The 25,642-nt window shown below is 38.0% G+C and overlaps 1 protein-coding gene across 1 annotated transcript in view; it reads left to right on the top strand.

Moving 5' to 3' along the window:
- PCDH19 (protocadherin 19) overlaps positions 1–25,642 on the top strand; it is a 120,729-nt gene that overhangs the window by 62,330 nt on the left and 32,757 nt on the right. The window contains 1 exon segment of the mRNA XM_032257766.1: positions 8,372–8,544. Within this exon segment, the coding sequence (XP_032113657.1) occupies positions 8,372–8,544 (173 nt within the window).

Raw genomic sequence — 25,642 nt, 5'->3', positions numbered from 1 at the left:
TGGGAAATTGAGAAGCATAAAAAAGTAAATAAACATCACTGGTAATTCCATCAACTAAGGGTAATCACTGTTGATATCTTACATTTCTTTGTATGAAAATGTATGTATAAACACTCAAAATGAAAAATAAAATTGGGATTATATTATAGTTTTATATAGTGACAGAAATCTGGTATTACAGATATTCACTATTTATAGTATTATTTCTAATATTTCTAATGTGATATTAGAAATATACAATAGAAAACTTTCACAATCATGTTGATACAAAAATCTTGTTGCTCTTTGCTTTAAGCCTTAAAAATTTTTTCATGTAGAACTTCCCATGTGTTTTGAGATTGCTGCTATTTCAACAACTTTGAAATCATTTTAAGGGTATTTTAATGACAGAGAAGCTAATCCTTTCCTTTCTAGATGAGAGAGAAAAAGAAATTTGCCTGATTCTTCTTAAAATATTTAGAAGTGTTTCAGATGAAACATTCAAAGTTGAGATTTATGTGATTGGTTGGTCATAATTTGGTATCTAAGGAGCCGTTATGGATGTGAATACAGAACTGAATATTGCCAAGAAAGATTCCATCTGGTGCGGTGGGCTGCACCCAATGAGAGAAGGACAAGGGATTTGGGAAGCCATCTAAAGGGTGGAAACTGAGCAAAGAACAGAACCTTTCAGTGGAAACTGAGAAAGACCAGTCCTAACCATTCAAATGATGACTTTATTGCTGTTTCATGTAAATAGTTACTTAAATGGTCCAGTAGTTATTCTGCAGCTAAAATTGAGCTCTGAGTATGTTTGTTAAAGCAATTGAAATGAAACAGAGAGGTGAGCAGGGTATGTTATAGCTGTAGCAGAGAAGACTCGCAAATTCTATTATTTTGCTGGCTCTAATCCCATAAATTTACATCACCAGAATTGTAGAATTCAAGGAATAAACAAGCTTCAAGTAACTTACATTCATGTCTAATTTAATTCATGAGGCTTCAGTAACCCCTAAAACATGCTAAGTTTGTCTGTATTGGTTTGGAATTACTTGTGACCCTAAGTGATGATCATTAGTTGTCTGACAATGGGTAGTCCTTGTATTACCAGTAAAAGCACAGTTGAGAATTTTTTTTTTTTTGAGGGGTTGGGAGGAATCCATTTAGAATATTTTTCTGGCTCACATAATAAAAGCAAAAGGTGAGGAATTCAAAATTATCTGGCTAATTCGTTTTAGAAAGAGAAAAAAAAACCTTCTTATGTGCACTGATTAGAGTGCCTTTGTAGTAGAAATCTGCTTTGTTTTCTGCTTCCGGATTGTTATTTTCAAAGCTCCATTTTAAAACTTTGATAAAAACAGTGACTCACCTTATTCTCACAGGTCCCTTGGGCTAACTCAGGGTACCTGAGAATTCTATAGCCAGGTTAAACAGATAACATGACGCAGGACACAGTGTCTCATGCCTGTAATCCCAGTGCTTTGGGAAGCTGATGATGGAGGATTGTTTGATGCCAGGAGTTCGAGACCAGCCTGGGCAAAATAGTGAGACCCTCCCCGCCCCACCATCTCTACCAAAAAGAAAAATAAATAAATAAAATAAAAAACCTGATAATATGAGTCTTATTTTCACAGTCTGGAGGAAAGCTAAGACTCTCAGGGACCCTTTCATCTTAAACAGTCCTGACTATCCAATTTACAAGGTAGACTGATAAGATAAAAACTTAAGTTTAAACATTTAGCTTTGGGGATACATGTATTTCCACAGCAGTGTTGAGACTGGGAACCTCTGATTTTGGTTAATTATTTTATATGTTTTTTGTTTATACACACATACACACAAAAGGCACAAGCTAGACTTAATAGGTTCTTGGTGAAAAAGTCTGATTTTGCATGAAATCAAAGATAGCTTTTTTTTTTTTTTTTTTTTCTTTAAAGCAGGGACTACCTTGCTTAAGAGGAAACATCTGAAAGCTCAGGGACACATGCATTTTTGACAGGATTCTGTGTATAGAACTGTGAGGGCTTTGGGAAACCCTGAAGGCTTTGGAATTTGTGTGGTCAATTGAGTTTAGACAAAGCATAATACCTAGAAACATACAGGGAATCTTGTGTGCTATGCTGTTCTGGGGACCAACTGTGATAAATGTAAAATGTGTGGAAAATGTTGAGAGTGGTAGCAAATACCAGGTGATAAAATCATGCAAAGCCTGTTCAAATAGTTTACAGCAATGTTTGAAAGGAGTTGTGCTGTATGTGGTTTTTTGTAGATCCATTTATATCCATGGAAAAAGCTCTTGGCCAGGAAATTCTGAATCTGATTATCAGTTTTAATTTTACTATCAAGTCCTGTTTCTTTGAATGCCAATACAATTTCAGGCTGACTTTGATAACTTACTTATTATTATTATTTTTTTTGAGATGGAATCTTGCTCTGTTGCCCAGGCTGGAGTGCAGTTGCTGGATCTTGGCTCACTGCGACCTCCACCTCCCGGGTTCAAGCGATTCTCCTGCCTCAGCCTCCCAAGTGGCTGGGGTTACAGGCGTGCACCACCGTGCCTGGCTAATTTTTGTATTTTTAGTAGACATGGGGTTTCCCCAGATTATCCAGGCTGGTCTTGAACTCCTGACCTCAAGTGATCTACCCACCTCTGCCTCCCAAAGTGCTGGGAATACAGGCGTTCGCCACCACACCCGGCCGAGAACTAATTTTTCTATTCATGTTCTCTTGTTCTATTCATTTTCTACTTATCCAAGGATGTTTCCTGGACCTTTCTTTTCGGCATTTTCTAGCAGTGGTTAGCATTCTTAGCCAGACTGTTTACATACAGATATCTTTTCCTTTCTTACATCTATCTATCTTGAGTAGTTGAACAGCAGCTACCACTGTCCACCTTTGGTTCTTTCCTTCATCAGTCAGGGTTCCTACATGAAGTTGTTGGCACACCTAAATTGGAATGGCTTAAGGAAAGTTTATTTTCAAAGGGGACTATTTCCAAAGCTTGGGCACAATTAGCGAACCTCCAGGGATACTGCAGTATTATGGCACTGAAGGAGCTGAAAACACTTCAGACAGGACCGGGGAAGAGAGCAGGTAGGGAACATTCACTTGAGAGTAACAGTTACTTCTGGTTGGCCAAGGGATCCAGTCATCATGAAGTGACCCTGAAAGGAAGGAGCAGAGGCAATCAATATCCTGATATCACTGTCCTCCTCTGCTCTGATCTCCTGCTGGTGTCTTCCTTTGGCTAAACCCAACAGAAAGCCAGAGAGCAAGGGGGTTCTCATAGGTACAAATCAAGATTGAGGAGGATCTGGAAGGAAAAAGGAAGTGATATGGAAAGCTCCCCATAATTTCATGCACCAAGTAATCTAGCAATATATTTCTGTAGTTTATTATTTTTTTTTCTCAGAATGTCACTTGCAACCTGCAGGTATACCCAAGGAGGCTTATGTGAGAGTCCCAGATTAACAGATCATGGCAGTGCAGACATTCTTTTGGATGGACTTCCTTCTTGCTCTGTTTGTTTCTTGCTATCTTCTCAGAGCAAGGAAAGCCAGCAGTGGTACTTTGCCTGTGCTGCAACACTCTTTCCTCATGCCTGTTTTGTGGTATTGTCTGATATCCACTCCTGCAGTACTTTGGGAACAATATCAAGCAGGCCATGAGTCTGTGGCTCAAAGAAAATGAAATAGGAAGTCAACAAAGCACTGACTCAGTGTGGAAAGGAATAGGAGCTTTGGCCCCCTAAATCATGCACAGTGCTTTCTTTTTCCACCCAAATTATCCTGGGGTTTTGCAGCACCTCAAATGGGGCTTGTATATAGTAAGTGGTTGGTACATGTTTATTGAGTGAATGCATGAGAGAAATTGAAAAAACCTTAGCATTTTTCTATTAAAGACTAGCACTAAATTTCTCTTTAAGCCAGTGATTTCTGAATTTTAATGTGCATTGGAATGACTTGGAAAGCTTGTTAAAGGCAGAGACACACTAGCTCCATCCCTAGAGAACCTCCAGTTGTAACAGGTTCCCAAGGTGATTGTGATACAGGTGGTCCAGAAACCGCTCTAGGATTTTCCTTATATTACTTAAATACAGTTAAAATAATCTGGATTCTCACTCCCTTCTCATTCCTAGCCTCAGATATTATTTTCTGGGTATGTGGTATCACCTACTAGGAAGATAAAACCTGTTTCCATTCAGATCTTATGTCTTTTGGAAAAGAGTTCTAATATTTTACATGGTAAATATGGGTCAGAATTTCTGTGCTGGTACATTCATTATGCATCTGCTGAGTAGCTCTTTTGTGCAGAATCCTGTTCTAGGTGTTTTCAAACATACCTCTCTTTCTTTTGGCCACCAGAGCAGTAATAGAAACATGTGCATTTACAATATCACTGGAAACAGGAACCTCTAATTTATTGTCCTACAAAAGTTGTTTTACAAGTCCTTCATCTCCCAAGAGGTATGCCGGTAATAAAGCAACTGAAATCAGCATTTTTTATGCCTGGCATAAATCGTTACTTGTTTTGGGTGAGTAGCCATTTACCAGGCTATTTTACAATTTGCAGCATCTTGTTCACTGGGTCTTAAACTGCCTTACACAAATCCATTCATTAAACCACTAAATGTTCTTACAAGATCACTGTAAGTGGCACTTAGTTTGTCAGATGGGCAAACTAATCTTTAAATGAGTTAACTTTTCTAAGGTTTGGGAGAGTTGTTACACCTCTTGCTTTTTATTCTGAGAATACACAACTTCTTGTGCTCACACTAACAGTCCCTCACATCCTAGTAGCTAATCCTTCCTTGTTTTATTTCCATCATTTCTATTTAAAAATCAAAATCTCTGAGGTTGTTTATAATATTCAGATGCCTATAAAAAGGATGATCAAATTTTTAAAAGACAGATCCAAAACCAATTAGGAGAAGTAAGGTAGATATCTCTGGCATCCAGGGAGGTAACTGACTGCAATTAAACATTACATTTATGTTGAAGTTTTTGAGAAGCCAAGACGAAGCAGTAAGTACACCAGTTGACATAGTTTTCATTATTCAACAAAGGAAGGATGGACATTTGACAGAACTATTTTTTTTCTGTTCTTTAGTGTTAGAAGAAATTAACATATTAGGCGGTGTGTGACTATTGTTTATAGAAGTTATAGAAATGTTCTTTAAATATAAATTTTCTATACCAATCCTATAAAAACCATGGACATAATATTTAATTGTAACTCAGTAAAAGCATTACTACACAAAATAATGATTGTATTAAACAATAGCCATTTATGGAGCATCTATGTGTATCTGGTACTTCATGTACAGTCTCTGTGAGTCTTCTAAATGGCCTTGTGAAGGTGGTTTTAGCAAACACATTTTACAGATAAAGAAACTGAGATTCAAATACATTAGGCATCAGGTTCAGGGCCATACAGATGAAGTGGTAGATTACAGATTATTACTTGTCCTAATGACTCCTAGTTCAGTGCCCTTCACTATAGTTTGCTATAGAAATAAATAACCTAGAGCAGTTGTTCTCAACTCGGGGGTGATTTGGTAATGTCTCTTTGGAGACACTTTTGGTTTTTTCCCTTAAGTGGGGGTCACTACTGACATCTAGTAGATAAAGGGCAGGGATGTTGCTAAACACCTTACAATGCATAGGCAGCCACAACAAAGGATTATGCAACCCCAAATGTCAATAGTGCAAAGGTTGGGAAGCCCTGTTTCAAGGGCTGGTTAATTACATTGCGCTCGTACTAGACCCGTCACCATCATATGTTTCAAGCAAGTTTCAACAACTGCTGAATTCAGAGTTGATTACTTTGGCTTAAAGTGACAGTTTTTTCTGGTGAATTAAGGAAATTTTCAGATACCAGAAAATATACAGGTTGGAAAGTTAATATTTGTTATAAAAATGGAGGACCTGAATATCATCCAGGTAGGTCATTTCCTTTCTCCAGAGGTACATGGGTGCTTGTAGGCAGGCACCCACCTCACAAAACAGAGAATAGTTTCTAAAAAACAAACTTTAAATTTATTTAAAATGTGGGATTATAATAGTATTTACAGAAAACTCCGTAATATGTGCCATAAAACTAGAAATGGTGAAACACTTAAATCATGTGTTTCCAATTGGCCATCCTGACCATAAAAGAACTTTAGGATAATTTGTTTTTCTAAAAGAACTGCATCCTGGCGGGTCCATAAGGCTGTTAGCTGTGTGACATAAATTGAAGGAGCTGAGTGATCTGGCCTATTGAGTGATTTTAAATTTAGTGCAGTTGATACTCAGTTATTCTTTCTGAAAATAATTAGCTAACAGGTCAGTGCTTCACTCTCTCCTACTCTTCATTTTCTTATAATTATGGCTTTCCAGTTACTGCCCTCCAGATCTTTCCTTTTTGTATTCAGGTCAGCAAGCATTCTACATTTAGGTTGGTCATATGTTAAAAATCTGCTGTGATTCTTCTTGACCAAGTGTGAAGAGTGACAATGTTTCCATTGTGTCCATGGCATAGCTTTTCATTATATGTACTGAATCTTCTTATCAGTCTCAGAGAGCCAGGCCTGTGAATGTCCAAGGTTGAGCAGATCAAGTGAGTTTGCAGTGTCGTCTCCACAGGGATCTTTTCTCAGAGGCATAGTAGGTCTGTTAGGGTTTGTTTTAATTCACAAACATGCCACTCTTCCTTGTTGAGGCAACAACACATTTTCTTGAGTGTGCCTTTGCTGCTTCCTCACTGACTAAGGAATGCATTCACCATCCACTAGATATTTCAGATACATAATTTATGGATCATGGTGTAGCACAGCTGTGGATTCTGTCAGGACATATCAAGTATTAGAAATACCAGGTGGGTGCCCTATAGTTGTACCTTATGTATTATTCTCTATTTCATGAGAAATGGTGTGGAGTTCTTGGATTGCATGCTTAGTGCATTGTATGGTAGATTGATTTAATAAATGCAAGAGTCATGTTACCCACCAACTCTTGAGCTGAAAGTTTTCATGTTCTTAGTATGACTATACTCACAATTGTATTAGTGCTCATTCTCTGGTTCTCATTTTTATCTTACCTTCTATATTAGTTAGGGTTCTGCAGAGAAACAGAACCAATAGGCATATCTAAATCTATATATATGTAGAAAGAGTTTTACTGTAAGATATGGGTTCATGGGGGTCGAGGAGTCTCATAATCTGCCATCTGTAAGGTGGAGAACCAGGGAAGATGGAAGTGTAGTTTGAAGGCCTGAGAACCTGAGAGCCAATAGTGTAGCTTCAAGTCTAGGTCTGAAGTCTTGAGAACCAGGAGCACTGAGAGTGGGAGATGATTGATGTCCCAGCTCAAGCAGTAAGGCAGAGAGCAAACTCAACTTCTTTCTCAATTTTTGTTTAATTCAGTCCTTCAATGGGTTGGATGACACCCACCCACTTTGGGGAGAGTTATCTGCTTTACTGAGCCTACCAATTCAAATGCTAATTTCTTCTGGAAATGCCTTCATAGACACACCCAGAAATAATGTTTAACCAGCTATCTGGGCATTCCATGGTGCAGTTAAGTTGACTCAAAAAATTAAACATCACACCTTCCATGCACCAAGGCTCTCCTCTTCTCAGCTACTGACTCTTCTCTTTTTCTTTGAATATGTTCATCTATCTTTCTCAGATAAAATGGATGTGGGTTCTCAGATCCTGATAATACTTCCTATTTTAATTGCACTGCTTCAGTTTCTCCTACCTTTGCTTTTTAAAGTTGGTTAGTAGACATCTTTTAAGAGTCAATACGTATAGTGGGTAAATTTCCAGGCCAGGCTCAGCAGCTAGACTACCTGTTTTTGGTCTTAGATTGGCTATATTTTTTTTACCAGCTGTGTGACATTGGGTGAGTTATCTCACTTCTATGTACCTCTGTTTTTTCACCTGTAAATGAGAGTATTAGTAAAACCTTTCTCTTATAGAATTGTGATGATTTAAACAGTTAGTTAATGTCAGACGCTTAAAACAGTGCCTCATGAATAGTTATCCCTCAGCAAACATTAACTATTATTATTTTACTTTGATTTTATAAGAAGAGAATAAAGCGTTCTGAAATGATGACATTCTTTAGAGGCAGTTTTAGGTTTGCAGCTTCTTCCACCTTGTCTGTAGTGATGTACTGAAGATAAGTGAACGAAAATGTTAGCCGTATCAGCATCCAATAGTGGGAACCTCTCTGCAATGTTAAGTTTCATTATCTTTAAATGCAAATTTCTCTTCCCCTTATTCCTACCCTATTGGGCAATCTAGCCACTGTTTGCGTCATTACAGAGCTGACATCATCCTGGCTCAGAAAGATTTTTAAAATCAGATCTGTCACGGTCGTAAATTATCATTCTTTCTTCAACCCAGCAGCTCCACCTTCAAGGACTTAGAGGGCAACAGCCTGAAGGATAGCGGACATGAGGAGAGCGACCAAACTGACAGTGAGCATGATGTCCAGCGGAGCCTGTATTGTGATACTGCTGTCAATGATGTGCTGAACACCAGCGTGACCTCCATGGGATCTCAGATGCCTGACCATGGTAAGGACTGGTTGGATGTAAGTTGCAACAATCGACTCCAAAGAACCGAATGTTTGTAGGCACACTATACTACTTTGCTTAATGAGTGTGTTATCAAGATGTCTACAGAGCTCATACCTCAGCATCATCTACAGGTTTTTGAGATGTCCTGACACCTAGCCAGACTCTTCTTTGACCTCCCTAAGTGGATCCCCTAAGTCTATACAATGTTCAGGCATTTTAGAAGCTGACTACATGTACATATTGCATACATTTTCTTCAATAAAATTGCACTGAGCTTATAGGAGATGAACAGATGTCTTCTCTCCAGGAATAAATGCCTTTTTGCTTTAGTACATGAATTTAGTTGATCAATTGAATTGCATAGAACACAGCCCTAATGAAACCAAAGGGGTGGGTTTTATTTCCCTATCAGACTGGTTAGCTTTACCCAGAGTAAGACTGTTCTCTGACTGTGTACTATTTACTGAGGATAGAAAGTCCCAAAGTTCCCGTTTTGTCTATGGGACTGCTATACCAAATCCCTCCCTCTAGCTACTACACAAAACCATGCCATTAGTCATAGGGGAGACCAGTGTAAGAGAACGTGGCTGAGTGAATGTAAAGGGTCCCATTAATATGAAAGGCACTTCAAAGCACATGTCAGGAGTGGCATCCTCATGTATGAAGAAGAGTCTATTTTTGTGAACTCAGCCACACATGCTTTAGCAAGGGGCACTATTTAAAACTTTGCTAGGCAGAAACCAGGGTATAAAAGCATTAGCAGAGTTCAACTAAGGCAGAATGTTTAGATGGACTTGGGCACAAATGTCATTTTCAATATTTTACTGATGCAAACATGCTATGCAAACAGCCTGTCTTTTTCAATTAAGAAATATGAATTCAACTTGGTGTTTAGGCTCAGTGAAGCTTCAGAATGCTTGGCTATGTCTTGAGAAAAGCTAGACTCAAGCTCAGCTGGAAGCCCTACTGCTAAAAGACTTAAAGATGAGAAAACAAAATATGGTGATTATGTGCTGGTCTTCAGCTGTTTCATTTGACTGTAAACATCATTAAATGCTTTTGTTTTGGTTTTGGAAATAAATCCAAAGGAAAAAAATGCACCATCTACAAAACAAAATGTTTTTGATGGAAAAAAATTAGTCACTGTAGATTCTATTAAATTGTCTAATCCATCCCCTCCCCAGCAGACCCAAGTGTCAAAGTCTATTATATATAGAGGTCACTATGAATTGTGCACTGTTGCCTTCCCTAATTGGTGAGTGGTGACATCTGCAGAGATAATACACTTTCTGGGAAACCTTACTAGGACTAAAGATGAAAAAAATTAAACACTTATATAACTGAAACAGAGGCAATTTAATACTCAGAGGATTAGCAGTATGTCACAGGATGCAAACTGATATATATCATTTGCTGGTCATGTGTTTCAAAGAAACACTTTTTAATTTATATCAAGAAAGGGTTTTAGTTAGATGCTCTCTAGAATGAAATGACTCCAGGAAAGGAAATAGTCATAATTGATTCTCACTTTATGCCTGGCTAGCACAGCATCTGTTTTAATTTTTTGTCACATTTCTCTAGGAAATCGGTATCAGGGGGCTGGAGCTAGTTTTTCTGGGAGAGTGTTTATTATGAATGGGATGTATTACATATGCATGTATTTATGTATACATATATATGTATTTATGTATATATATATGTTTATATATATACTCTGTGTAGATTGGATAATAAGAAGAGCATTCTTTTTTGTGAATGCATACCTAAATTTTATTTGAGCTTAGCCATTTAGGTTGAAGGTAGAGTCCACCAGTCTCCATATAGGTAGTGACCATATATCGCAATTTGCCTTGTATACCTCACTTTATATCTGTGTCCTTATCATAATCAATGACGAGAATATTCTAAAGGAAATGTGTGGCAATGTCCCAAGATTCTCCTACATATAAGATGATGATTTTATACACACACACATGCATACACACACATACATACTTTTTGCTATTCCATTTTTTGGCAACAATTTCACATTTTCTTTCTTACTATTTGATTTGCATGTATGTGTCTTCATTTTTTCTATTATTCTGGCAGTGGTTAAATCTTAAGCCAACCTATGAGTGAGTTATTTTCAACTTGTGTGATTGCCTAAAGTTTAGGTACAAAAATAATTTGGATCTTGTTTACACCTCAGTCTCTCCCTTGTGATATCCTACTACTTCTGAAGCTTTCTGTAATAATACTTCTGTGTCCCAAATAAACTCCAGACTTGCCACCTAGATTCCATCACCAGTTCACTTGGACTGATGGCTGCAACCTCAAAAAAGGGCAATAACTTCAACAATCAACATTTCATAGCATTTTACTATCTCAAGCCTGCATTTGCATAATAAGTATATCACATTTTATCTTAAGGTACAGTGGTTGAAAGGCAGTGACTGGGTGATCTATCATGCATGCCTGATATTATAACCATTTTAGTTAGATTTGTCCCGGGGTAGCATGGTATTGTTGCTTCAAAGGACTACCAATTTGGAAAGATGAGAAGGGAAAATAGAATCTGCACTGGACTGAGACCTGTACTGAAAATCTCAAGTATTTCTTGAGGAGAAAAAAACTAGTCCCAAATCCCCTTGGTTCATTGGCACTGTGATAGGAATCTTAAACCCACGTGTCCTGAAATCCTTGGAATTCCAGAGCAACTGTTCTTGAGGTTTGTGTAGGTGTCACCAGAGCAGAGTGAAGAATGTAGTGAATTTGCCAGGCTAACTCTGATCCTGATATTTCTTTTAGTTCTACCATAACTACTGCAAAGTTGGGCCAAATGTACCCAAAAGAGTGTACCTTACACCTTTGTTTTGGGGAGTTTGTCTCACCTTGTATTTCATGTCTGTAGCTCTCTCTGTGACTTTTCTAATTTGGATATTAGTATTGAATCTTCCTTGCACATATGTGGACACATAATTGATGTGGAATCTCAAAATTTTCAAAATAAAGGTAATTTTGTACATCAGTTAATTTTTCCATTGAGCAGGAATGGGTTGTTCAATGAGCTGATATTGTGTTGCCTGTGTTTGAGGTAAAGGTACAAACTATATTTACTCCTCTTTCTGCAAGACACCTGGGCCCTGTGCTTTTCCATATTACCAAACGTGTCTATGGGATTTGTCCTTATGACTTTAGTGTAGCAGAAGAATGATTGGTATGAATAACAGGGGTGGTTTGTGACTCTGAGCAAGAGCCCAAATTCATTAATTATCAGTAACCCTTCTCTGGGAACATTTCTAGAGGTGGGAAACCAGAATCACTATATTTAATGAAGGAAGGAGAACATTATATTCAATAGAGGAAAGAGAATGTGTAGAAGACTTCCTTTTTTTTTTTCTTTTTTTTTTTTTTGAGATGGAGTCTCACTCTGTCACCCAGGCTGGAGTGCAGTGGTGTGATCTCTGCTCACTGCAACTTCCACTTCCTGGGTTCAAGTGATTTTCCTGGCTCAACTTCCCAGGTAGCTGGGACTATAGATGCACAGTACCATGCCTGGCTAATTTTTGTATTTTTAGTAGAGACAGGATTTCACCATGTTGGCCAGCTTGTTTTGAACTTCTGACCTCAAGTGATTCACCTGCCTCGGCCTTCCAAAGTGCTGGGATTATAGGTGTGAGCCACTGTGCCTGGGCTAGAAGACTTTTGACCTCAAAGGGCGAAAGTCGCGTATTTAATAACTAGTAAGTTTGGATTATGTGTTTCTTTTTCAAGTTTTAAAAATGTCTAAATTTATTTTTTATTTCGTTTATAAATGACACATCATAACTTTACATGTTTGTGGGGTACAGTGTGATGCTTCAATACATGTATATGTTATATAATATAATTAAATTGGAGTGGTTAGTATATCCAGCCACCTCAAACATTTATCATTTCTTTGTGGTAATAGCATTTAAGATCCTCTTTTTTAGCTATCTTGAAATATATAATACATTGTTATAAGCTATAGTCACTCTACTGTGTATAGTCACCAGAGAGATTGTATTTTGATTGTCCAACCAAACACATTTCGTGAGCTCGGTGAGGGTGGAAATGAGAGGGAATGACAGGAATCTGTGCTTTCTGGATTACTATCAATCTTTGTATTTCTCTTGACATGCCTAAGTCCAGGCCAGTTGGTTGATGAACTGGCTAAGCTAAATTTCCTGGTTGCCAGTTGACTGAATTACAAATTCCTTTGTCATCCAGTGCCCATGAATTAATATGTCTCAATTTGTCCTTAGTATTCAGCTCTTGTTGTTATGGCTTCCCAGAAAAGAAGGTAATAGAGAATTCTTTATCCTGTGCTTTCTACTGGCGTATTATAGAATGACATTTTTTGGAACGCTGTCTCTTAATAGCTCTGAATGCCTTGAGACCAAGTAACTGTTATCATTTGGCAGGTTTTACCACTTGATTTCGTTCTTGAGGCAATTTGGTGCTGAGCTTGGGAGTCACACTCAAATTTTTTAACTGCCTTCCCTCTCTGAGGGAATTATTTGGATTGAGGGAGTCTGAGTTAGTTGGTAAAATTACCACCCTCTGGTGGGGATAAGAAGTTTGCCTTTATGCAGTTCCTGCAGAGAGTCTCTAAAAAGAGTGATTGACAAGTAGAGTCATTAGAGGTGCCATAGTCTCATGGGTTTGTTGCATGATTAGAGGTATCACCGGGCTTGAATTTCTTCTGATCCGGGTTATCACTGAGCTGAGTAGTGGGGGCCAGAGTCTGGCTCCTCCTTGCTTCTTTGCATAACCATTTTTGATGATGTAGATATCTCATTATTCTTACTTAAATATGTAATCCTGTTATGAAATTGGGGTTTATAGGGATTGTGCCCTAGAAGTGTACACTAGTCTCAAGCTCAGCTATTTTGTTTCGAATTACATTCAGTCTTTCCTTATAATTTTAATTATTGATTATAAATTCATCAGCTGAAAAGATGACTCTAATAGCTCTAATATGCACCCAATTTGGAGTTCACTACAACACTGAATTGGTTTTCCTCTATGCTAATTGATACAAAATGGAAGCAATATACAGACATTTTTTGTAAGATTTATCTGCTTTTTATACCCGAATGCACCCAAATGCAATATAATGATTGCTTTATTTCTGGAAGTGTAGGTTCTGCTGTCTTACTAGACCTGTTTGTTTACTAGTTTCATCACCTGAATAGCATTTAACATGTTTGCTGTGTATGACATGGATTTGAGGCACTTGATCTGTGCCTAATGCAACTGCTGTTACAAATTTGCCATGAAAATGTTCCATAGGCTGCATACTATGCTTAGTCTAGTGTCAACCACAGGTATATTAAGATGTTTACACTTTCAACACTCTACCAGCAATGTGTAATTTTGTTTCCCCTAGCCTTTTAAAGAAAGTATGATTCCGTGACCGAACATCCCTTCTTTTATCTTCTTATCTATTCCCCTGACTCACCTCTCACCTCACTGAATTTTGAAAAACTCATTTCAGTTAGTCTCTTGGCAAAATAGGGAGTTCTCAATGGAAACTATTTTGTGTCATTGCAAAGCAGTGTGCTGCTGGTCTCCAGAAATGGTAGCATGGGCCAGATGTTCATAGAGTAATTGAAAATTCCATTTTATCAGACTAACATTTGCTGTCAAAAAAGTTTTATCTTTACTTGAACAAAGAGGTTGATTAGATCCCCTTGGACCTGAATTAGTATCTTTGAGGCTAGATATACTGTTTTGCAATTCATGTGGTTATTTCTTCCCCAGTTTTGCTCATATAGAGACTTTTAAAAATGTCTTCACCCTCTTGCAAATATACCTAGTGAAATGTTTAATTACTTGAACCCAGGAATGTGCATACAGTGTTTCTATATATGTGACTTCCAGCTGCTTTTGTCCTGCCTCTGGTATACTAGGCACGAATAAACCATGAAGAGACAGATATATGTCACTAATTACTGAGTAATATTTTTGAGTGCCCACTATGTGCCTAGCTCTGGAAATTGAATGTGTCAACTACTGCTGTTATTGACTGTAAAAGTTGTCGTCTTTTTACTTTTGTTTATCTGGGGTTTACTGAGATGACCAAGGCCAGCTCAATGATGAAATGAATAATTCTAATTTAAAAAATCATAAGAATAGATTGTGGGACCATTACAAACCTTGCTTTATTGTGCCAATATAACAAGAGAAGCAACATAAAAAGACTATCACAATCAAGGTCTTATTTTCAATAAGAATTTCACGAAATATTCCTCCTTTGATGGTCCGATTTGGACAATATCACATTGGTAAACATTTTTTTTTAAAATCCACCTGTTGTGAGGTTGAATTTACTACTCAACTTTGGTTAATGTCATTGTAGGATGCTAAGTTTAATCTCTGACATGTCCCGTTACCTTGATGGTTCAGAGGCAGTCAATGCCTAGTACCCCTTTTTTTCTGATGCCCAGAAACTTTATCCTTTCTCTCAGTTTTAGCAATTTTTGGGCAGGTAGAAAAAAAGGTGACAGGTGGATCTTTTTTTTAGTTCAAAACAATTATCTGCTGTATCGCGTAATTGGATTTTTTTCCAAAGCAACATTTACATTTTATAGGAAAAATAATCACTAGAACAAAAAGTTGTTCTTCACTAATGGAAACCTCCCTATTTTTAGAATTTCTTTACTAGCATTCTTTTGGCATGGGCCCTTTGGTCAAATAATTATTTGAACAATTGTTTTGGGACAGTTCACCATTGGTTTCTTCATGCAGGATGTTAGGAATAATATCAACTGTTTGTCTGATTTTAAATAGATATGCTATTGTGTTATGTATACATATATCAGGAAAACACCCATGCACACATACATGCACGCGCACACACACACACATAGTGTGTGTGTGTATATGTGTGCATGAGTGTCTCTGCTAAATATAGTATGTGTGCATATATATAGTGTGTGTATACACACACACACACACACACACACACACACACTCATGCCTATAATACCAGCACTTTGGTAGGCTGAGGCGGGTGGATCAGGAGTTCGAGACCAGCCTCGCCAACATGGCTAATATGGTGAAAACCTGTCTATGCTAAAAATACAAAAGTTAGCCAGGCATGGTGGCACATGCCTGTAATCCCAGCTACTCAGGAGGCTGAGGCACAAGAATCACTTGAACCCAGGAGGCAGAGGTTGCAGTAAGCTGAGATTGTAACACTGTACTCCAGCCTGGTGACAGAGTGAGACTTTGTCTCAAAAGCAAAAACAAAAACAAAACAAAACAAAAAAAACTACCTGTGGTAAGGAATTAATCGCTCACCAAAAAAAAACAAATGCCAAAGCTTTTCTTGATTAGTTGACATTAAGAATTTCCATATTTTCAAGCATGTTGAAAGCATTAGTGGATACAGGATATATAAAGGGAGCACAGTGAACAATTAAGAATTTCACTCTCTAGTAGTTTATGACCCAATAGCAAAAATGGTCCAGTATGGAATAGATTACATAGGATCAGTGAGGAAATTAATTAAGATTATTTGAGCTGGAAAGCAAAACACATTTAAAAGGACGCTTTGGTGTAATGGGATCCCTTTGGAGGAATACTGGAAGCCAGGCCCCAACATAGTAGGCTAGGTTAAATTATGCTCTGTTTGGGTAATTTGCTAGGTGAATGTTTTCCAGTTGCTTCATGAAAAATCAACTTACGTAGGCCATGAAAAGTAGGGACACTGCCAATACATTAACAGATGAGAGACAAATCAAATTGTTTTGTTGGTCCTTCCTTCCTTCCTTCCTTCCTTCCTTCCTTCCTTCCTTCCTTCCTTCCTTCCCCTCTCCTTCTCTCCCTTTCTCTCTCTTTCTTTTCTTTTCCTTCTTTCTTTTCCTTCCTTTCTTTCTTTCTTTCTTTCTTTCTTTCTTTCTTTCTTTCTTTCTTTCTTTCTTTCTTTCTTTCTTTCTTTCTTTCTTTCTTTCTTTCTCTTTCTTTCTCTCTCTCTCTTTCTTTCTTTCTTTGTTTCTTTCTTTCTTTCTCTCTTTCTCTTTCTTTCTCTATCTCTCTTTCTTTCTTTTCTTCATCTTTCTTTCCTCCTCTCCTCCCCTCCTCCCCTCTTCTCCTCAGCCCAGTTAATTAAATCAAGGAGTGACTGAGAGATCCAGAGTTTCCTAAAAGACTGGAAATTTCTTGAATTTGAAGAGTTGAGGAAGAATAATCAGGAATAGTCTAAAGCAACTGCCCAGTGTCCAAAGCATAGGGAAATAAAGAAGACCTGGCAAGAGTGTCTCCAGATGGTGACAGGTTTGCAGACTTTTACTGGACTACTTTGAGGCCAACAAGGCAACCCTGGCCCTCTATTTATGGCCCTCCCCTCTCCTCCCTTCCCCTCTCCTCTCTCCTTTTTTTGAGATGGTTCTCACTCTGTAACCCAGGCTGGACTGCAGTGGTGCAATCACGGCTCACTGCAGCCTTGACCTCCCAGGCTCAGGCGATCCTCCCACCTCAACCTTCTGAGTACCTGGGACCATAGGTGCATGCTTCGCTAATTTATTTTTGGTAGAGATGGGATTTTGCCATGTTGCCCAGGCTGGTCATGAGCACCTAGGCTCAAGCAGTCCTCCTGCTTCGGCCTCCCAGAGTGCTAAGATTACAGACATGAGCCATGGCTCCCAGCCTAACTTTATTTCTGTCCTGTCATAAGATGGTTAAGAGCCATAAACTCCATCAGGATGTGAAATGATAAGTCTAAACATGGATTTTAAATATTTGTATTTTTTTCTGTTTATTTTCCTCTTAAGCCCTTTGTTATGAAATAAATATGGGGAATTAACTCCATTCTTAGCCAGTTTAAGGGATTGAAATCAAGCATTTTTTTTTTTTTTTGAGACAGAGTTTTGCTCCAGGCTGGAGTACAATGGTGCAATCTTGGCTCACTGTAACCTCCGCCTCCCGGGTTCAAGTGATTCTCCTGCCTTGGCCTACCAAGTAGCTGGGATTACAGGCACGTGCCATCATGCCTGGCTAATTTTTGTATTTTTAGTAGAGATGGGGTTTCATCACATTGGCCAGGCTGGTCTCAAACTCCTGACCTCAGGTAATCTGCCCACCTCGGCCTCCCAAAGTTCTGGGATTACAGGTGTAAGCCACTGCGCCTTACCCCATGGGTTTAAAAGCAATTTCAATAATACCAAAATTGTGTGTGATTTATTTATTGTGTAGGCAAAATAATCGTGACATGGCTTTCATCTCTTACGATAGATTCTTTTTGTCATACAGGGTCAGGACTTGCCGAAGGTATTTTTGGTCACCTGTCTTTATCAGATGGCTCAGTGCCCTGTATACTTTGTGTCAAGGAAAGCTTAATTGATACATCCACTTTGGAAATGTGGCTTTTTGACAAGAAAGTCTTTTTAATTTCTCTTTCTATAAGGCTTATTTCCAGTAAAACTCCAGCCTAGAAAAATCATTGTATTACTCAGTTCTCACGCTGCTATAAAGAAATGCCCTAGACTGGGCAATTTATAAAGGAAAGAAGTTTAATTGACTCACAGCTCTGCATGGCTGGAGAGACCTCAGGAAACTTACAGTCATGGCAGAAGGGGAAGTAGGTACCTTCTTCACAAAATGGAAGCAGAGAGAGTGAATGTAGGAATGAGGAAGTGCTGTACTTTAAAACCATCAGCTCTTGTGAGAACTCCCTCACCATAATCAGAACAGCATGACGGAAACTGTCCCCACAATCCAATCACCTCCCTTCCTTAACAGGTGGGGATTACAGGTCCCTCTCTCAACACATGGGGATTACAATTTGAGATGAAATTTGGGTGGGGTCAAAAAGCTAAACCATATCAATCATCAAGCACCAAATTAGAAGAGGTTTGAGCTGCCCGTTTTAGAGCCATCAGAAAAGTTGCTTTTTAGGAGATCACACACAGGAGATATTTTCAAAGATCTCACATAATCTGGGCTTAGGTTTTAGATGGACTTTTAAAGCTCATGGTGGATAGACAAAATGGACTCTTTTGCAACTGGACAAAATGGAACCCCATAAACCAAACATTCTGCCATGTAGAGAGAATATAAGGCAGTTTCTCATAGTTCACACTAAAGAGATTATCAATGAAATATCAGTCTCCAGAGTGGTTTTGGAGCAAATCCTTTGGGACTTTAAGTGTGCGTGTGCAGGTGTCAATGTCAGAAGGGTGCTGTAGGATTTTAGGTTTTGTGGTAAACACTGGATTTCGCTTAAAAATGTGACATTCAGAGATCTAATATGTGGTTGGAAGTATGTGTAGGGTGGTGTGTAGAAGAGGTGATTTGAAAGGCGATGAATCCGGAAGGGGCCAAAAGAATTGATCAGAATGAACTCTTTGTGGCTGAAGTCACTCAAAGTTTTGTCACACTGAGGCGGCCTCATGACAAATATGTTTTTCTTTTCAGAGTCTCTGGTAATCAGAAATAATAGTTGTACTTCATTATCCTTCACAACAGTTTAGACAACAAACATGCAAGCTGTTAAATTTGAAATAATAGACAACCCTGTTTTATCATTAGTTTAGTTCTTTTTAACCTAAGGAATATTCATTTTAATGGCAAATAAGACTCTTTAGTTTCCTGCCTTGGGAAAATTTTCAATCTGGCTGAAGAACACTAGAGTTTTAGAACTCTAGAAGCAAGTTTATCTCTCTCTGCCCTAAGTAAGCTAAGCCTTCGGGTCTTTCTAAATTATGATCTAGTACCCAGACTCTAAGTAATGCAGGACTGCAACTGTAATTTGCTTTCAATAAAAATATAACTTATAATGTTGCTTCCTTTTTAAGTAGAAATCTGTAAACATACACTGCTCTAATAATTTGGAAAACTTGGTACTCTTAGTTGATTGCTGCAAGGCAGTTTCCAAGTCATGAGTTTGCAAATCCAAGTTCAATGCCAGAGATATATTTTCCAATTTCTGTGGTCACCTTTCCATCTCTAAGCTCATGTATTCTCTCCTTTTCTATCCTTAACTTGCATAGTAATAGAGATTGTACAACATGCTTTCTTTCCTCCTCTTTGATCCTGTATGGAGTTTACAACCTGTGTGAATAGAATATTTCCCTTTTAATACATGGAAAAGAGGCAAAAGAGGAATGATGTATGTTTGAAGATATTTAGACTGGTCAAACTGTTCCAAGGCATCACCACCTGCTGTTTTTAATCATTAATGAGGTTGTCAGTTGCTCTAATCTGGGAGGTGAACCAAAAGAATTGTTTTGACTTTAATTTAATTTAAAAATCAGCTTATTGAAGAAAAAAAATGCTCCCAGCTTGTACGAGTCAGGTTGCACACTGTTGATAAACCAAAGCAAGTCAAACGTGGATGCTGAACCATCATTCATATGCAAACATGAACTGTTTTAACCTTGGGGAACTATTATTACCATCACTAGCCAGAAATTTTCTTTCTTTCTTTCTTTTTTTTTTTTTTTTTTTTTGAGACAGAGTCTTGCTATGTCACCCAGGCTGGAGTGCAATAGCCTGATCTTGCCTCACTGAAACCTCTGCCTCCTAGGTTCAAGCTATTCTCCTGCCTCAGCCTCCCAAGTAGCTGGGACTACAGGTGCCCGCCACCATGCCTGGCTAATTTTTTAATTTTTTATTTTTAGTAGAGACCGGGTTTCACTATGTTGGCCAGGCTGATTTTGAACTCTTGACTTTGTTTTCCACCTGCCTTGTCCTCCCAAAGTGGTGGGATTACAGGTGTGAGCTACCTCGCCTGGCCAAATTTTAGCTCTTTTAATCCAAGTAGCCATTATATTCCAGAGACATGCTGTGTATAAATATCTGTTCCATTTTTTAGAAGAAAAACTGATGCACCAAAATGTTAAACACTCTATTAATATCAGAACACAAATCTATAGCAAAGTCCAGAGTGAAACCTAAAGTGCAAATTCTTTTGCTTGACTCAATGTTCATCACACTGTACATTTTAGAAGTTTAGTGACTATCTGTGAGTCCTCTATTAAATTTGAATTTTCTTCACTGGATAGTTTCACTTAGTGAAAAATGAGAATTCAGAAATACAGTGTCTCTGCACAAGTGGATTTTAACGACCTAGAGCCAGACCTTTGTTTGTGCCAACTGTCAATTTAGAAGGTTTCATTATGCCTCTCTGAGCTTCATCAAACACTTTCAGATTTATAATTGATGTCAACTGAAGACAAAGTCAAAGAAAACCTTCCTTTTTTGACTGTAGAAAATATTACCTTATTGTTGGGCCCTGGTTAGCTGGAGGGTAGGTGTATCAAATCACACTAGCCTTCTGCTAACACAGCAAGTGAGCACTTGCTGAATTCAGCTGATAATCAATCTGCAGCTAATGAGTCTGCAAACAGACTGGGCGGCTGGAGCTAGCACCAGGAAACCACCATTCCAACTAACCATCTCTTGTTAACCTTTTGGTGTTTCCTTTGTGACGGTAATTAGAGACCCATAAAACTATCTGCTCTAGATCTTCAGTTTAAAATACAATTTTCAAAGAAACACAGTTCACTTTAAGGCTACTGTTAATATGGCCTTTTCCCTCATGAAGGAAAATGACTGACTTGCCATTTAAATAAAGTTTGGATAATTAATCTGTAATGTTTTGGTAATTAAAATGCCAGGAAAAGTTGGTTCTGTAGTTGGTATAATTTATAATACTCTCCAGATTCCGGTTGTACTGAAGTAGGCAAGTAGGCGGCAGATGTTTCTACCACCGTTATGTTTTGACTGTCTGAAAGTACCCATTCCCACGCTGTAGCCCTGTCTGCCAGACTGCCTGTCTACCTCCTCCTTTGGAGTGAATTTGTTTTGATTGCCTGAGGGGGTTAGATGTGTGCTTTGCTTCCTTTCTTGGGGATGATGAGCCAAGGAATGAGTTTTGTGCTCTTGGGAGAGGGAAAAGTCTTCTAAGTTGATGTGCTGTTTAGCTCAAAATAAGTTTTCAAATGGGCCCACTCAACATTCAAACTATTATATTCGCATGATGAAGATGGAGGGGCAACATGCCTTCCTGCTGTAGTCCCCCATTTCACTTCCTCTTTAATATTTTCTACACCCAGAAGTAAGTTTGTCATTGAAGAAGAGTATTATGTGATAGGTGTTCTAATCATGTTGGACCCATGTGTTCATCCTGTGCTTTTGTTTACCTGTCTATAGCACCTTTTAGTGCCTCAGTTCTCTCATTTGTTCTAAATAAAAATTACCTAGTATAAATGACTTACATGATCCTACGGGACAGAATCTCTAGATGAGGAATTGACTGTCTATTAAATAAGTAAGATTTGCAAAGCTGGACATTGTTTTATTTGATTTAGCAAAGAGGTACTTCTTCCAGAAGCCAAATATTAATCATCTAGGATCCTTTGGAGATTAAAATATCCATATAAAAATGCAGACATAGAACCTAATATTCTTCTTGCAGCATTACCTGGAGCCCCGTTGGTATCTTAAGTTTTCGCTGTCATCAATATGGAATGTAAAGTCTTAAAAAATCCTGAAATCATTGTGATATGGAGCTCATCTTATAATATATCATTATCCCTTACAGCAACACTGAGAGGGAAAGACAAGCATAGAATTCCAAGTAGTCAACACAGGAATGACAGCCATCTATACTGAGGATCAAAGTCAGAACCTTGGCTGATGGGGAAAGGTTCAGAAAATTAGAATGAGGTGATAAGAGAGAAGAGAAGTGAAATAAGATACAAATATCTATGGTCAAAACTGAGATTGGCAGGGACATAAGGGGTATAATCCAGATTTCCTTTTATATATACTATCTAGCTAATCCTCAATGATAAACCTAAGAATTCTAATTCTCATTGAAGCCTTCCAGACAGATAGTGTCCATCCAGTCAATTCAGGCTCCAACTAACATGAGCCAGTCCTAATGAGTCAGAGCAACTATTTCCACTCTTCTCCATTATCTTCAAGATTGACATCATTAGTCTGCCTGTAAATACAGAGGCAGACAGAACATCATAGTAGCTAAGAGTATAGACTTTGAAGACTTTGAAATAAGACAAATTTAAGTTTCATGCTTATCTTTGCCACTTAATAGCTATTGACCTTACTTTTTTGAACCCTCAATTTTCCCAACTGCAAAATTGGAGTAATGATAGAAATTACCTATCAGAATGTTGTGAGAAGATCCAGGTAAAGCACCTAGTATATTTCCTGGAATATAGTAAGTGCTCAAAACATTGCAAGTGTTACTGTGGAGATTGAGTCAGTGAAATAGCCACTTTATAGGATTTCAGGGACTCTACCACCCAAAGCCCCTCATCTGTTAGCCTCCATCTGTGATCCTTTTAACAGAAAGTGAGGCATTTCATTTTACAATTACAGTTCATACTTCAAGCAGTCCATGGGCAGAGAAAATGGATTTATTCAAATTCACACTAAGTTGTAAATGGTTGCTATTAGATTGTTTCAAAGCTTAGGATTTTAGAGGAGTGGCAGGGGAAATGGATGGTTTCTAGAATATTGAACTTTAAAAGTCTCAGGGGAAGAGACAGGGGGAGAAATGCATAGATATGTGGTGCCAAAGACTGACAACCTCATGAGTTTGCCAGAACTATCAATGTCCAAAGGAAGTCATTTGATTTACTCTTTGTGAAATGTCTGGGTGCTGGAAAGCTGCCTTTACTATCAAATCATTTTTCTGAATCAGCACAGACTCTGGTTTGAGAAATTATAAGATGTCCGCCAATGGTTTGAAGAGAGATTTGTGTTCATCTACATTGCAAAATACACATATTCTTGAGCACTTACTGTGAGGTAAGCAAAGCCCTGGTTCTCCTCTGGAAGCATTGATTCTACCCCTGTATCAAAAACTGCATGCCCCAACCCCAGGATTCCTGCTGCTCTTTCCTGCTCTCCCTCTCTCGCTTCATGGTTCTTAAATGGCTAATGGGTGGTAGATGTCGTTTTGATTCCTTTATTTTCTCTCCCACTGCATGCTCAGACTTTCATTAAAAAATAAATAAGGAGATGCATTTTTCATTTTTAGTTTTTTTTTTTTTTTTTTTCCTAAAACAGTCACACTGCAAAGAATCCCTCTATTCTTTTTTTCTAACAACAGACTGAAAAATGCTCAGCTCTTACTGGAAAGGTCATATCTCCTTGCCATATGAATGAGCTTCCAGCAGGTCCATAGGGAGAATGTCATCTGAGAAATGATGGGAATTTATGTGCCTTTGGATTTTGGCCTCATTTTGTAGTGGAAAAATGAATTTATTAATGATAGGAAAAAAAAAAACCCTCAACCAAAGCCCTTTATAAAATTCTCTCTATAACTCCCAGGAGAGAGCCACTCAGATACATAGTTGTTAAATGAAATAAATATTTTTTACCGTTGCCTTACTTAGAGTTATTATATGTCTTATATTAATGTAAGTTACGTGGCTCACCTTCACTAATAATATGGTGTTGAGTATAGGAACCTGCAGTTCTGTGGCATAAAGTATTTTGGTTTGTAAGGGACATTGTGACATATTTGTGCTTGTCAACATCTTATTGGAAAGCAGACCTGGGGGAGACATGTACACACATAGAACTGTGTGGAATTAGGGTTATGAAAAAACAACTCATAACACAGAGGCAAGCGCCATGTTTTTGAAAAAGGCAGATTAATTGTGAAAATAAACTTTCTTTTATAGTTTGAGCATTCCATGAACAATGTAACTAGAAGTGCATACTTTTTGCCTTCCCCCAAATCTAAATCCACATGCTATATGCAAAATGCTAAGATCATTATGGCCTCTAAAATACTTTAATGCCATGTGACCTACTGGGAAATGAGAATTGTAGTTTTCTTTCTATTATTTGTTCATTCTAGAGCCTTGGATAAGTCACTAACCTCTCAAAGTTTCAATTTGTATATTTACAGGTGGGGTGATGAACAATGTTGCATTAATGTTGAGAAGACCAATAATTAAAGTGTCATTATATATATATATATATATATATATATAGTATTTTTTCTTAGTACAATATAATTGTGAATCAGACGGCTAGGTGTTTTTTGGTTTTTGTTTTTGTTTTTCTGGGCCCTTCTCTTCCTTGGCTTGTTGACCTGGCCTGAGAGTTGGGAATTTTATGTGCTTATCATATTCCACAGATTCATAACCTATAAACAAGTTATTTGTCTGTGCAGTCTTTGGATTTCTCATCTGCATAATGGAGGATACTGGTAATACCTGCCTTGTAGGGTGGTTGTAAGGATTAAATGAGACAAGGCATGTAAAACACTTAGTACAATGTCTGTTCCACAGTAGGCACTTAAAAACAGTAGCAGTAAGATGATGCCGATATAAAAACATTCTCTTTGGTTTCTTGTCTCCCCTCTTCACTTATCCATGTTTTTTTCTCTCTTTAAAATCATGGACAAAATTTAAGTCCCAGAAAGTAGCCTCTTTTGACTAACAGTTTGTCTTATTCTCTCCTTTACTTGGTGTTCTTTAATACCCATGTACACAGTTTATATCATATTAATTTGCTTTTTTCCTATTTTTTAAAAAAATGCCAAATGAGAAAGTTGATAATTGTTAAGACCCTTCAACTTCTGAGCTTCTTTTATTCTGATTTTGGGTTCTGGGCACAACCTTTTCAGATTCCTGAGCACACAGTCACTTGTCAATGGATCAGTAATGAGGGCCACACTCAAATTAACAGATGGTATGGTGTGCTTGCTTTGAGGGGTAATTGCTCTTTTATCTTAGTTTCCTCCCTTTGGCATTCCTTCTTTGGATGCTGTTCAGTGGCAATGCCACGAAGCATGGGATGAAAATCAAATAAGTATCAGGTCACTTGTCTATCTTAGAAAAAAAATTATTGTTAAAAACTAAGAATCAGTGAAAGTCTACCAAGTGAGGGGCTTGTAACTACTAGTATTAGGGACCAAGTAAGTCTTAAGCGTACTTCATTGTCTGATCATTCCTCCTTTCCTAAGCAAGGTGGCTATTTCTAGTTGATAACTGTCTCAATTTTTCTTAAAGTTTAAGAAGATTCCTCCTCCTTGGCTATCATATCACACCTTTCAGAGCTGGTCTGTTCTTCTTAAACTCTTAACACTGTAAGCCACATC

This window comes from Sapajus apella, unplaced genomic scaffold (genome assembly GCF_009761245.1).
Source record: "Sapajus apella isolate SASKATOON/1434 unplaced genomic scaffold, GSC_monkey_1.0 scaffold98, whole genome shotgun sequence".
NCBI classification, from domain to species: Eukaryota; Metazoa; Chordata; class Mammalia; order Primates; family Cebidae; genus Sapajus; species Sapajus apella.
This window is presented reverse-complemented; position numbering and strand designations above follow the sequence as displayed.